This window comes from Magallana gigas, chromosome 8 (genome assembly GCF_963853765.1).
Source record: "Magallana gigas chromosome 8, xbMagGiga1.1, whole genome shotgun sequence".
NCBI classification, from domain to species: Eukaryota; Metazoa; Mollusca; class Bivalvia; order Ostreida; family Ostreidae; genus Magallana; species Magallana gigas.
The window spans coordinates 27,904,312-27,918,851 of record NC_088860.1 but is presented as its reverse complement, the minus strand read 5'-3'; the positions used below and the strand labels follow the sequence as shown (position 1 = coordinate 27,918,851).

The 14,540-nt window shown below is 31.4% G+C and overlaps 1 protein-coding gene across 3 annotated transcripts in view; it reads right to left on the bottom strand.

The window, feature by feature from the left end:
• LOC105348881 (phosphatidylinositol 3,4,5-trisphosphate 3-phosphatase TPTE2) overlaps window positions 1–14,540 on the bottom strand; it is a 39,452-nt gene that overhangs the window by 11,151 nt on the left and 13,761 nt on the right. For 2 of the 3 annotated variants that reach the window (XM_066068213.1, XM_066068215.1), the window contains 6 exons: window positions 14,385–14,477; window positions 14,106–14,272; window positions 7,502–7,566; window positions 6,902–6,962; window positions 5,679–5,760; window positions 3,877–4,027 (listed from right to left, as the gene is read on the bottom strand). In XM_066068213.1, the coding sequence (XP_065924285.1) occupies window positions 3,877–4,027; window positions 5,679–5,760; window positions 6,902–6,962; window positions 7,502–7,566; window positions 14,106–14,272; window positions 14,385–14,477 (619 nt within the window). The remainder of the gene's footprint in view (window positions 1–3,876; window positions 4,028–5,678; window positions 5,761–6,901; window positions 6,963–7,501; window positions 7,567–14,105; window positions 14,273–14,384; window positions 14,478–14,540) is intronic. The other variant, XM_066068214.1, reaches the window with a different exon arrangement.

The window sequence follows — 14,540 nt, the reverse complement described above, 5'->3', positions numbered from 1 at the left end:
TTTCTTTAAAAGAAATCAATATTTTCAGTGACTTATATTGTCTTAAAAGATTTGTTATTCGACTGACATTTCACATTCCCTTTTATGTTCCACTAAAATATGTCCAAAATGTATGATTGAAATGAGCTGGGTATTGACGATGTTGTTGAGATTAATGAGCCAAAGAAAGTTTGAACTCGGTACAATATGGATGAACCAATAGTAAAATCCATAATATCAAAAAATGGGTGAATTCATGTGTAAAAACATCTACATACCATTTTTTCTGTCAGTGGTGTACCATTGATTATAAGTGGTGTAACAGTTTGTCTATCTTCAGATTATGAAAGAATAAGGCTCGAAAACTTTATTTTAAAAGCAAATTTATCATGTTTTAAATCGAATCTAAAACAGAAATTACTTAATTTTACAAAATTTAACACACTTATCTCTCATTTATTATCTCTGGGTCAGTGGTGTAACTTTTGTCAGTGGTAAAACATAATAATCAGTGTTGTAACGTGTACATTTTTTTCCAAATAATTTAACTGGCAATAATACATGTATAATTGTATATTGGAAAACACCATAGCATTTACAGTCATGTCTTTTTTTAAGTTCCGCTAAAAATCCATTTTTTTTTCTTTTTTTATGCTCAAATCAAAAAACTGTTAAGAACATGTAACATCAAAGAATTGCTTTATTTTATTTAAGAGGTTTTTTTTTTCTTTTATATAGTATGATTGTCTATCAATGACGAGTTACATACAGTGACGAAAGAGATTTGGGGTGAACTACCGGTATTTGATTAACATGAGGTCAACAGGCTTTAAGGAGGTTGGATCCTGAGATCAAAAGTCTTTTATTTTTGGGAGTTGATTTTAATCAACTCTCCTATGCAGTTACTCTGGCAAACCGAAAGTAAAACAGTGTTTGGACCTAAGCACAAATCATCACCGCTGACAAGTCTTAGTTCTTGAATATAATAGACAAATTCGATGTAATGTATGCTGAAGCATTGTTTTTCAAGGAAACTTATCTATAAACACTTTGAAAATAGATTTTATATAATATGAACAATTTAGATATTTTTGTAGTCTCATGTATTCCTACGCCAGATTTTAATATAGTTTCGTTCAACCAAACGCTCGGCCCTCTCCGTAAATCTCCGACAAACAGAGAGGCGGCTCTCTTGCTTGTCGGAGATTAACGGAGACAGCTGAGCGTCTGGTTCAACGAGACTGGAGTTCAATATCAATAGTGGTCCATACAATTTTTAGAATTGTTTCGATTACTAATACATAGTTAAAAATCTATCTTTAAATATTACACAACATGATTCATATGGAGTTTCTCTAAATTCTTGTCTGAAAAGTCTAATTAAAATTCATATTATAAAAAAGTGCGTAATTCAAATACCGACAAAAAACTAAGCTGATTTTAAAATAAATGATAATCGATAAAAAAAACTCCCGTCAGTACTTCAGTACTTTGATTTATAAAATCTACCCACACAGCTTAACCAAAATTCAAAACAAACGTTTAGGGTTTAAATCCTCCTTTTGGCGATATTTATGTATTTAAATTGACCTTTCTGCACTGGAAATGCAACTTGCACATAAGTCGCTTTTCCGTCTGTAAATTTTTTATGGGAATGAACCGTGGAATCAAGTGCAAATTTATACTATTTAAGGAAGGAGTCTTCTCGTTATCAGACATACTTCTTATATTAAGAAATTTATGACATTTTGACACAGTCAAAAAAATTATATAGCCAAATGATTCCATCAGTTCAGGTTTGACCTTCTTGTTTTCGCATCAAGGTCAGGTCAAGGTCATTACCTTTTTCCTCAACTTAATGGATGTAAATGTAGTTTTATGCAGTAATGTAGACATCTGTTTAAGATATGAAGTTCCTATTCTTCGTTAAAATAATAGAATATCAGAATGTCTATCAGCTTATAATACTAAATTGGAATAAATATTTAAACTAAAATTGATATTGCTTCGCCCGCATTACCTCTAATTTTCTTAAATTTTAAAGATATTTTGATTATATTTCCAATAATAAAATATTTCTGATTTTTATAAATGATGAAGAACTTTTATAAAGACATAAATTGACAGAAAAGCTAATAAATTTGATAAAAGAGAAAATCCGATTTTAGTGATTTTTTCAAACACATCCTTTTATAAAATGAGCGCTTAAAAAGCTAAATGTAATTTGATCGGCAAATCATATTTCAAAAACATTTTCTGAAACAAAAGTATCTTATCATTAGTTCACATTAGTTTTAAAAAAATCATAATCTTATTGTTTTTAAACTGCTAATATACCCATGAATCTACAGCTACTCTGAATTGCAAAAGTATGTGATATTTTCATACGCCATTGTTCCGCCAAAAATATGGTCCTTGCTAGATTCTACTTTGTTTACTATTTCTATGCCAAGTTGTATGATAGTAAAAAAGAAAGAAAAATATGTTTTAATTTCCTTTTATCTTGGTTTAATGAACATTAAATTAAATTTACTTTTGACAAGTCGAAAATCAGAAAAGACATTAAAACAAATTTCACAATATTAATCCTATTGATATCCTGATCTTTCTGTCATGATAAACCATTTTATCTATTAACGATTCAACTTGTAATGAATATATATTATTTAAAACTCTCAAACATTTTCTGAGATTATAATAGACTTTTATGAAAAATCATATAAACTTAGAAAATAAAACCGAAAGAATAGGTCTATCATGTAAAATTTGAGATATGGCATGAAATTTCAGGCAAAAATTGGATTTTTTTCTTGACTTTTATGAAATATAAGTTAATATGACAATATATGTCAAAGAGATATTGAAAAATTGTTCAAGTATGTTTTTCGGAACAAAATGAAGATACCCCGGTATCCCAATGCATAAACTATCTGGAAATTTGGTCTGCACTGAAAATTAGAAGGTTAAAGTTACGGTTCTATCCACATATCCATCTCCTCCACCATTGAACTATGCAGTCACTTTGTATTCAGCGTCAGTAACTTTTAAACTTACAGTGTATATACATTAAAACTATATGACCATTTTGGCCCTTCCCTGAAGTCAGACCCCCCCCCAGGAGTCATGATATTTATGATTTTGGAAGAGGGTTTTATGGTGGCTCTAAATGCTAGTATAAAGTCATTTATAACCGGGTGTTCCAACAGAAAAATCTGGTTATTAAAATGGTGAAAATGGCGGGCGGGCGGCTGCCAAAAGGGTACCCTCATTGTACGGATAACTCCTCCTACAGTTCTCAAGATAGGAAGTTGTTCTTTTGCAGATCAATTATACATATATCAGAGGTGTGCATATTGCTAGGATTTTTATTTCCGATAATTTATGAAAAAAATACCAGCTTTTGAACTTTATTTTGATACTTGAGCTTTCAGCTCAGGTGAGCTAATAAGGAAAATGAAAATTGTCATAAAATCATTAAATCTTGTCTGATCTTCAAATAATCGCAGGTGCACATCTTCAGATCGTGATCAACATATGTACAAATTTTAAGACTGTTCCATGCAGTAGTAAAAAATTATATAGGGGGGGACAAAGTTGCGTCTACAGACAGACGGACAGACAGACAGACGGACAGGGTGAAACCAATATACCCCCCTAAACTTCGTTTGCGGATATTATTATATTCCTCTAACTCTGCATAACACCACATGTGAACATTATTAGCCATGTATTTTTCAAGAAAAAGTTTAAAATATTCAGTTGTTAACGCACGACAACGAAAGACGACGGCTAGATACCAATAGCAATAGGTCACTTGTGCAACTCAGTGGACCTAAAAACACTTGAGGTAGTCACGATTAAAAAAACCGTGTCCTTGTCGCGCCAGATTTGCTGTACCTTGGCCTCCTCGAACAGTTCCGTGTGGATGAGCCAGGTACAAATCATTGTTCCCGTTCGCCCTTTCCCGCCTTTACAGTGCACTGCAATGATGTTATTGTCGTCTGCTTTTAACCAATCTTTGACGTCAGCACAGAATTCAATCATGTCTCTAGAATTATAGAAGATAATTCAGTTAAAAGTGAATATTTACATTTGCAAATATGTTTCCTTATATGAACCTATAGAATAGCGAAAGCGTTCAATTCTGTATGAAGTTTTTCGTGACGTCACAATGATCATACACGGGCTAAGCGCTTGTTGGTTGGATTATTTAAACATAAAATCTCGGTAGATTTAACAATTCTGAACGGTTTATCTGTTCAGCAATTTTAAACAAGTTCACCGGTATATGAACTTGGTTGGTACGTGATCAAATTTTCAGGGATATGAACTTGGTTGGTACGTGAACAAATCTTCAAACCTTCAGGCTTCGCAGGATTAGATCACGTGACTAACCAAGTTGATATCCCGGTGAAGTTTTTAACTTGCTGTTTTTTTTTCTTTAATAAAAATTTATATTTCATTCAAATGTTCAAAATTTCTAATTGGACATTTATAAATACCATTCCTTTTAGTAGCATATTTGTCCCAAAAACGTAGACAATTGGTGATATTAGTTTACAGAATACACAGAAGGATGAGACATGCTTCACAAAATGATTTAAAAATTTTCAAAATAACTGTTTGTTTACAATTAGATACAAGAGGCACATGAGCCACATAGCTCACCTTTACAACACTTCTTGTAACTCTTTCAATTTTTTTTTAAATATAAAAACCCTTCTAAAATATTGTAAAACAACCAAACAAAAATCACCATATATTAACTCAAGAGTTGACAATATTTGAACCTTATTTTCAGAAAAGATCGCTTAATTTAGAAAGTATAGGACATTTCCATATTGTGACGTACGGTTTACCGAAATAAACAATAAAATCAAGCGTACTTCTATAAACAGTTTCTTTCCTGAAATAGAACACTAACAGCGTAGCGCAGTTGGCTACATGTACAATACCGATCAGACCCAACCTAACAGAAAGTAAACCCCAACTAAACCCTGGGTTTACTTTCTGGGTTTACTAGAGTTGACCCAGAGTAAACCCAAAGTGGCCACTGAAAGTAAACCCCGATCAGAAGTATACCCTGAAAGCAGACGCTACATGTGTATTCGGAATACACAAGGGACAGGAATCACAGGCAGTAGGAAGATAAAATACTGGTCTGTTTCACACTTGTCTCCAAAAGCAATTCTCGAGTAAACCATAAGTAAACCCCGAGTAAACCCAAAGTAAACCCCGAGTGGACCAAAATTTTCAAAAAGTAAACCCAAAGTAAACCCGGGTCTGATTGGTACTGTAGATGGTTCGCTTCAAATCTGTAGGCCATGAGTTTTAATCCCGCTTGGGTTTTAAAACTTTTATTTTTCCAAAAAAAAATTAAACCTATTTTTGGCTTAATATTGAAAAATTTGAAAATTCTTTACCGGTGAATGTTTTTTTTAAAATTATAATGTACTTTAATCCACATTAATATCGACAGATGACCCATACCATCTTTAATAATCTTTTCATGCGAGTTAAAAATTGTATGAAATTAAATTGGTTAAATGCAAGGTTCTTGGTAATAAAGTAGATTGACGACGATATTTTAAGAAACGATAGAATTGAGAGGAAAATGTGCAATGCCATGCTTATATACATGTAAATACAAATCAAATTGTTTACCCAGGAATGTTAATTATAAATCTTAAATCCCTTACTTGAGTCTTGGAACGTTATGATCATCAACCCGTACTTTTTCCACTCTATCGTGGAAAACTTTTCTATCATACGTCAATTCACCTGAAATAGATAGGAATATAAGAAAACGATTTGTTGGTCAGTCTTTTATTCTTCAATTTTACACAAGAGTTCAAACGTTTCTTACAGTTTTTATTCTTATTCAATTTCACGAGTTTCTCTGCGTGTTTTAGACATAAGGCACATCAAATCACTAATTTATTTTTTTAATTTATAGTACGATTGTCTACATGTAGTAATTATTCTCTTGCATAAACAAAATTTGAGACACCCTTTCCCCCTAAAGAGCTACTACACGTACAGTATGATAATCGAAAATCTAAATAATTTGATGGCAAGGAAAAATCTTGCTATACAACAAAAGAATTTATGAGTCGTACACTTCGTTACATAAAACTCTCCCCGATGGAACCCTCACTAGAGAGCTTATTTGGTCGATGTTTCAAGCGAATGTTTTTCCATACGCAGCGTTCTCTAGAATTGAATTTCTGACAAAGAAATAAGTTCTCTCATAAAGTTTTGGATCTAAGTTACAAAGATTGAGTTATTGTCTGCCGAATGGAACAGTACCAACTTGGGTACGAACTGGATAGATTGTACACTTTACTGCATGTATTTACTGCATAGATCATACACTTACTAGTAATAGTAGGCACTTACTGCATAGATCGTACACTTTGCTGCATGTACTTACTGCATAGATCATACACTTAATAGTAGGTACTTACGGCATAGATCGTACACCTTACTGCAAGTACTTACTGCATAGATCCTACACTTTATAGTAGGTACTTACTGCATAGATCCTACACTTTATAGTAGATACTTACTGTACAGTTCGTACACTTTATTGCAGGTACTTACTGCATAGATCGTACACTTTAAAGTAAGTAAGTACTTAATGCATAGATCAAACACTTTATTGTAGGTACTTTCTGCATAGATCGAACACTTTACTGCAGGTACTTACTGCATGGATCGTACACTTTACTGCAGGTACTTGCTGCATAGATCAAACACTTTATTGTATGTACTTACGGCATAGATCGTACACCTTACTGCATGTACTTACTGCATAGATCGTACACTTAACTGCATATACTTACTGCATGGATCATACACTTTACTGCAGGTACTTGCTGCACAGATCGCACGCTATATATTATAGTAAGTAGGTACTTACTGCATAGATCGTACACTTTATAGTGACTGGAATGTTTCTTATCCAAAAACTTGCCAACTTTCTGTTGAAAATATAGACATATTGAAATATATCTAAATATAAATTCAAAATAAAAAAATATTGAACATTTGAAATTTAAAAAAACATGCACCAGTATCCAAGATTTTTATTTAAAAAATTAATGATCAAAAGCAATACATCCCAAATATGGATACCAGGAATTCATGGCAAACAATAAACATTCTAAGTTTTTATTTGCATGAAAGGCTTGACTTTTCTGAACATTTTGTTGACAATTACGTCATTGTACAGTGTAAAATCAGTCAAGAATGCTTGCTGGTTACGGCAATAGGGTTTGTATTTACGGAGTAAGTATTTACGGAGTAATATTCTTTTAATTTTTTTATGTAACAGGACAGATTTTTGTTGGTGAACCGTTTTCATTTACGTCGTTCCAGTTTCTATAGTAGTAGCTATAACAATAAATGCAGGTACATCTACCTGTATATATATGGGAAGTTTACCGACATGAGATGAAATGACCCAGTGAGTGATATCAATTTTTAAAAGTTCTCTTATACGGTATGCATGTGGACTTACTTTAATAGGGTTCCTATACAATGATCGCATACCAGACGAAGGAAATGACATGGCAATCACTCTCTCTAAAACAGATAAGGGGAAACCATCGTTATTCAACGAATCGCAACTATTTGACAATCTTATATTAAAATTTATTATATTCATTACAGTGATGTGTGCTAGCTTCCACCATCTTGAGACTAATAGTATTAACTTAACATATGAGGTTTTGCCTCAATTTATTCACGTCATTTAAATCTGCTAGTACACTGTGTATAGAATATCATTTAGTACAGAGGTACAGCTGAGGCTATATTTAGCCTTTCAAATATTATTAATATGTCAATAAGAAAGAAAAAAAGATTGTATTGTTGTTTTGTTGACTTTAAGAAAGCATTTGACACTGTTGAAAGATTGAAATTATGGGAAAAATTGTCTAACGTTGGTATTAGAGGAAAGTTGTTGAATTTTATTCGTAGTATGTATAATAATATGAAATCATGTGTTAATTCAGCAGGAAAGTTATCTGAGTTTTTTAAAAATAACACAGGACTTTTGCAGGGAGAAGTGCTATCTCCAATATTGTTTTCATTATATGTGAATGATTTTGAAATGGAATTTTTGTGCAAAGGTAACATACCAATACAAATTCAAGAGTTAAACCTTTTTGTTTTAATGTATGCAGATGACATGGTAATTTTCTCCGAAACTGCACATGAGCTTCAAGAAATGTTAAATACATTGTATTCTTATACATCTGTCTGGGATCTTACTGTAAATGTACAAAAAACCAAAATTGTCATTTTTAGAAATGGTGGTAAAATTCACAATTGTGAAAGGTGGCATTTAAATGGTGAGCCAATTGAGGTTGTCGATAGCTTTATATACCTGGGCCTTTTGTTACAATATAATGGAAAGTTTAACAATACGCAGAAACAGTTGGCAAGCCAAGGGAGAAAAGCCATGTTTTCTTTAAAGTCAAAAACAAGTCAATTGTATCTGAATACAGAAACAATGCTGTCAATTTTTGATACTTATATTGCTAGTATATTAAATTATGGCTGTGAGATATGGGGCATGCATGCTGCAAATGATATAGAAAAAGTGCATTTAGAATATATTAAATTTGTGTTAAGTGTGAAGAAGAATACAAACACTGCACTTGTATATTTTGAAACTGGGAGGCTACCTATGAAAACTATACGATTGTTTAGAATATTCAAATTTTGGTTCAAATTGTTACAAAGTCAGAATTGTATTTTGCAGTCCTGTTATAAAATGCTGTATAATGAGTGTGAATCGTCTTTGGCACCTGCTGAAAATTGGGTTACTGTAATTAAGAATAAACTTTTTGAAATAGGTCTAGGACATATATGGTATGAACAGGAGTATATACATTGTGAAACCTATTTTCCTTTAATTAAGCAAAGAATCATTGATCACTTTACTCAACAACTTGTAGAACAGATTAATTCCTCATCTCGATGTTATTTTTACAAGCATATTATTGACCAGTTTTCATTACAATATTATTTAACAAAATCAATACCTTCTAAATATAAGAAACAAATTACAAGAATTAGATTGTCATCTCATAGACTTGCTATTGAAAGTGGACGACACACTAATGTACCAAAAGAAAGACGCTTATGTAAATTTTGTTCAGATATTGAAGATGAATTCCATTTTGTTTTGAAATGTCAGCAGTATAGAGAAATCCGAGTAAAATATATTAAGAAATATTATTGGAAAAAACCTTCTGTATACAAATTTATACAATTATTAAGTGTACAAAATTTTAAAGAACTGTGTAATTTGGGGAAGTATCTCCATCTAGCTTTCAATATTCATGATAATTAAGAAAAATTTCTCTGGTTTCTTCGCCTGTTAGTAAAATTTTATTTTATATACATTATCAATGAACTTCACATGTTCATGTACCATACCATTATTTCAATATTGCTATATTTATATGTAATAACCTATGCCATAAGATGTATGTCTTGTGCAAATAAAGAATAATAATAGTAACACAAAGGTATTTTTGTATAAAAACTGTATGTATAGTTGTTTACATCTTTATATTTACATCTACCGAGTATAATTCCCTCTATTTCTTACGGAAACTTACAGTTAATTCATAGCTCTATAGAAACAGCCAGACTAAAATCTACACGCCCTGTAATCAATTAGTCGAAACCTACAACGACTTCACGGACTGCACGAAATAATCATAATGTCAGACTAAAATTCCCATTGGAGACGATTTGGCTGTTTCTTTTAGCTAATTCACTGGTGTACATTAACAGTAATTAATTATTTCTACTTACTTTTCACAATGAATTTATAAATTTGTTAAAAGAAAGAGGTAAATATAAACAATAAAATGCTTTTTTTGAAGGTTCATACGGATTATGAAGATAGCGATCATTGCAGAAAAATATTAACGCGATTTATATATTTTTTCTGCAATGTTGCCACCTTCATATCCCGCATGATTAACCAAAGAAAGCATTTTATTCTTTAAATTTAAACATAGATTACAGATTACAAAGCTCACCGAGACAAAGCATCACCTTTATTAGACTACCTTTATCATGTTATATGAAAATCATAGTTAATGATTTGGGATATTCATGGATACTGTTTTGACACAATATCTTATATCATATGTTAAAGAATTGTTTGATATTCATATGATAATTTCATGCGATATTGTAAGATACACTGTTTTTCAATACAATGATATAAAATAAAATATAGCATCCTATGATGTTATACAAAATATATCATATGATACAATATAATACTCTAAGATATAATGATACAATATGATATTGTAACGTATAATATGATACGGTATTGTATAGTGATATACATTATTAAGTTCCATCACATAATACAATAATATCATATTTTTAATATATGGTCCAATATACTATAATATAATATAATACAATATCATTATTAAGTTCAATCACATAATACAATAATATCATATTTAATATATGGTCGAATATACTATAACATGATACAATATCATATTACATAATACATCATAATATTGTAACAAATGATTTGATATAGTATGATATTGCGTTGTATGATATTGTATTATATATGATACATAATATTATATGGTATCATATGATACAATATAAGTTGATAAATAAAAATATCACATCATATGATACAATATCATGTGATACAGTAATTTATTATGTAGTACTATATCATATTAAATAGTATTGTATCAAAAATTACAATGTTATATAATTCAATATATCATATGATACAACTTCATAATAAATAATACAATATCATGTAATATGATATTGTATCATATGATACAATATTTTACAATATTTTACAATATTGTATCATATGACACATTGTTATTAATTACAATTTTACATGAAACAATATCATTTGATACAATAATCTTTAATGCAATATCAAATAATACAATATTGTATCATAATATACTATATTATACATCACAATATGATTGATACAATATCATATATCATATGATTGATACAATATCATATTGTATTATATAATTTTTTACAATATAATTTATGATCTAATACTGTATCATATAAATCAATAGTGTTTCATATAATACAATACTGCATCATAGGAATCATGTTATATCATTTCACAACAAACACATCTATCAAACAGGTTTGTGTGGGGTAGGAGGGTTTTTTTTAGCATCCTTGATAATGGAATTCTTGCTCTGCATCAGAAGCTACCTCTGCGATTCATTTATACCATAGTTCAAATATTCAAGTTTGAAATAGTGCTATTATCTATTAATCATGTGACCTGTTCCAAAAAAACTAAACCTCATCCAGCATCAGAAACCTATGGCTCAGATTCAGCAATCAAGCCTGTCAGGTACATCAGTATCATAAGACGCTCCATCCATGCAAGTGTGGTGAAGTTAGGACCAGTAATAACTAAGATATAATCATAAGAGGGCACATGAACTATAAACTTTAACCTGCTCTAAAAACATTGACGTCATTCATCATCCAAAACCTATCACTCAGATTCAGCATTTAAGCCTGTCAGGTGCATCAGTATCATAAGACGCATAATCCATGCAAGATTGGTGAAGTTAGAACCAGTAATAACTAAAATATAATCACCAGAGAGCACCTGCTCTATAAACTTTAAGTGCTCTAAAAACCTAAACCTCCTCCAGCATCCGAAACACATTGCTCAGATTCATCATTCAAGCCTGTCAGGTGCATCCGTATCATAAGACGGATCGACCTTGCACGGTTGGTGAAGTACGGACCTGCAGTAACTTAGATATGGCTATCAAAGGGCACCTGCTCCAAAAACTTTAACCTGCTCCAAAAACCTTAACCTCCTCAAGCATCTGAAATTCACGGCCCAGATTCAGCCTCCAAGTCTTTCAAGTTTATAAGTAGGTCCAGATGCATCATCTATGCGAGTTTGGTGAAGATAGGACAAGTATTACATGCAACTTCGATACATGACCTGCAACAAAAACTTTCACTCGGTCCGGACGCCAACGCCGACGGTAAAACTTGCTTAAACTTGATAATCCTCAATAATCTACATGTATAAGCAATATTTCATTGGATAAAGTGATGTAAAAAAAATATGTTTACAAAAATGTAATTACTTAATTGAGGGGAGTGCATGAATTAGCTAAGAGGATACATACGATAGGACATCTCGAGATTTGTTCTGATGTTGATGCATGCATGTGTATGTTACATTAAAGTTTTAAATTTCAGATAAATCAAAACTATCTATAACAATTAAAATTGTTGTAGATAGTTTTAAATTCTCTGAATTTTAAAACTTTAATACAACATCTATACTGCTATATTAAAATAATAGACTCGAATTTTTGGGCTTTAATACAGAGAAATCGGAAGAGTACTGTCTTTTGTTTTATATATTATAAACACCATTAGTACTTGAAGATTACCAATTTGTTTTTATTGTTTCTCAATCAAGCTTCGTTAATTAATAATCAACGAAAATTCCTCAAAAAATTCCGGAAATCATCTGAATTTTTTGGATTTTACAATCTTGCGCATGACATTTAGGCTAAATCACGAGAAGCTCTTAATTTTATGTTTCCACAATATCACATTTGCATGGTTAAACTTAGAAACAATAAAACAAATGCGTGTTAATTTTCATTGGATTTTTTTTTTCTGTTCATCAAAGAAAATACGGGAGATAACCCTAACACAGTGCATTTACTACGACAAAAAATTCCGAGAGTTATGGTGTGTAAAAAAACGTTGTTGAAATATGTTGAATTCTGCAATTATAGAATTAAACTTTTCAAAGAAAGGTATTAACTGCTTCAAAATGGTTTGTTATGAACAATTTGATTGTTATTTTCAATGCAACTTTATTAATTTTCTCCAAAATCGTGCAATTTTCTGCTACATAACGGGTATATGGGAGGCATATAACTGTGGTGAAGGCCTTCCCCGAGACACAGATTATTCCAACTCAGCAGAGTGTACTGTAGTGAAATTAAAAGCATTATTTTAGGCTTGAAGTTTGGTTATGCAAATGTCAACAATATACGGTGTTTCGATGTATCTATTTTGTAACGTGTTAAATGTCCGACTTCATAATTATGCAATGTCAACCCGTACGGGTCAAAGTCTAGTTTATATATTACAATTTTTGCTCTCGCCTGGAGATTAACACTTTTATAATAACAGCGGCACAGTTTTTTGTTTGTTTTTTTTTTTTTTTGGGGGGGGGGGGGTTGTGTAACGCAAATTGGTCTAGTTGTAATTAGGTAAAGTTTTAGTTGATAAATGAATAAATATCGTGAATTTAACTACTATGTTAAGTAATATTTTACCAAACTATGTCGATTGTCCTGCAAAAGAGCAGGCATTAATAAATCCTAAATTTCTCAAATCTCAGAAAATAATAGCGAGATTTTAAAATCTGCGATGTGTTGCTTCTCCCGATTTTTCGCAGATAATAATTCCTTGCGTTTAAATAGGATTATACAGTATGTAGTTCGTTAATAAAATGTTATCAATAATGATCAGGATTCCGACCACTAATGCAACTTGACTTTGTAAGTGGATACTGTATCATTAGAGGTTAGAACAGAACTGAATAAAACCAAACAGTCAGGAGATGAAACTAAATAACCAAACAGATTCTTCTTTAATGATGCATGCGCCTTGTATTTTTAATCGTTTTTTTACCATCGCAACAAAGGTTATCTAATCATTTTCAAAAAATTTTAATCTTTGAAAGAAAAAGATATGCTATAGAAATTATTGACAATTTTTATTAATAAAGAAAATTAGTTTGTATGTCAATATTTGGTAATTTATTGGCCAAAAAATCGGACCGAGAAACTTAAAGGACCTGGGTTGAAAAAAAAAGGAAATTTCACAGTTTGTGTGATGGCGGGGTCATTGCCATGATGCTTATCACTTTTCCTCACTCTTTAAAGGAAAGTGAGGAGGATAAGATTAACAGAATCAAATTTACAAAATTTAACAAGAAGCGAGAATGTGGAATGTGTATGTTGCAAAATTCATATTATTCGGGTCATTTTTTTTTCGAAATATAAAATAGTACCGACCTGTGACGTAACAAAGGTCAAGGTCGAATCCTTCTTTTCTGTACCTCCTCTTGTTCTGGGATACGACTCTCCTGGTGGCTTTCTTGAAATGTCGGTACTCCGAATACATGATGTATATACATCGCATTCCTCGGATAACCCTTACTACTCGTCCAATGATTTTCAACCTAAATCACCAGCGTAATCGTCATAACATGCATCGTTATCAACAACAACTATCAACGCTATTACTACTAGTATTTCAAGGACATGAACAATTCAAGATTCGAGTTTACTAACCTTCCGTAGCCACCAAGAGTAAAATCGATGATAAAGGTTCCAAACACAATAATCATATCCAGAATATCTGCCCAGTTACGAAAAAATTCGTCCCTGAAAAACAACATTCGCAATTAAAGATTATAAAAAAAACCAACCTAAATACTTAGAAAATTA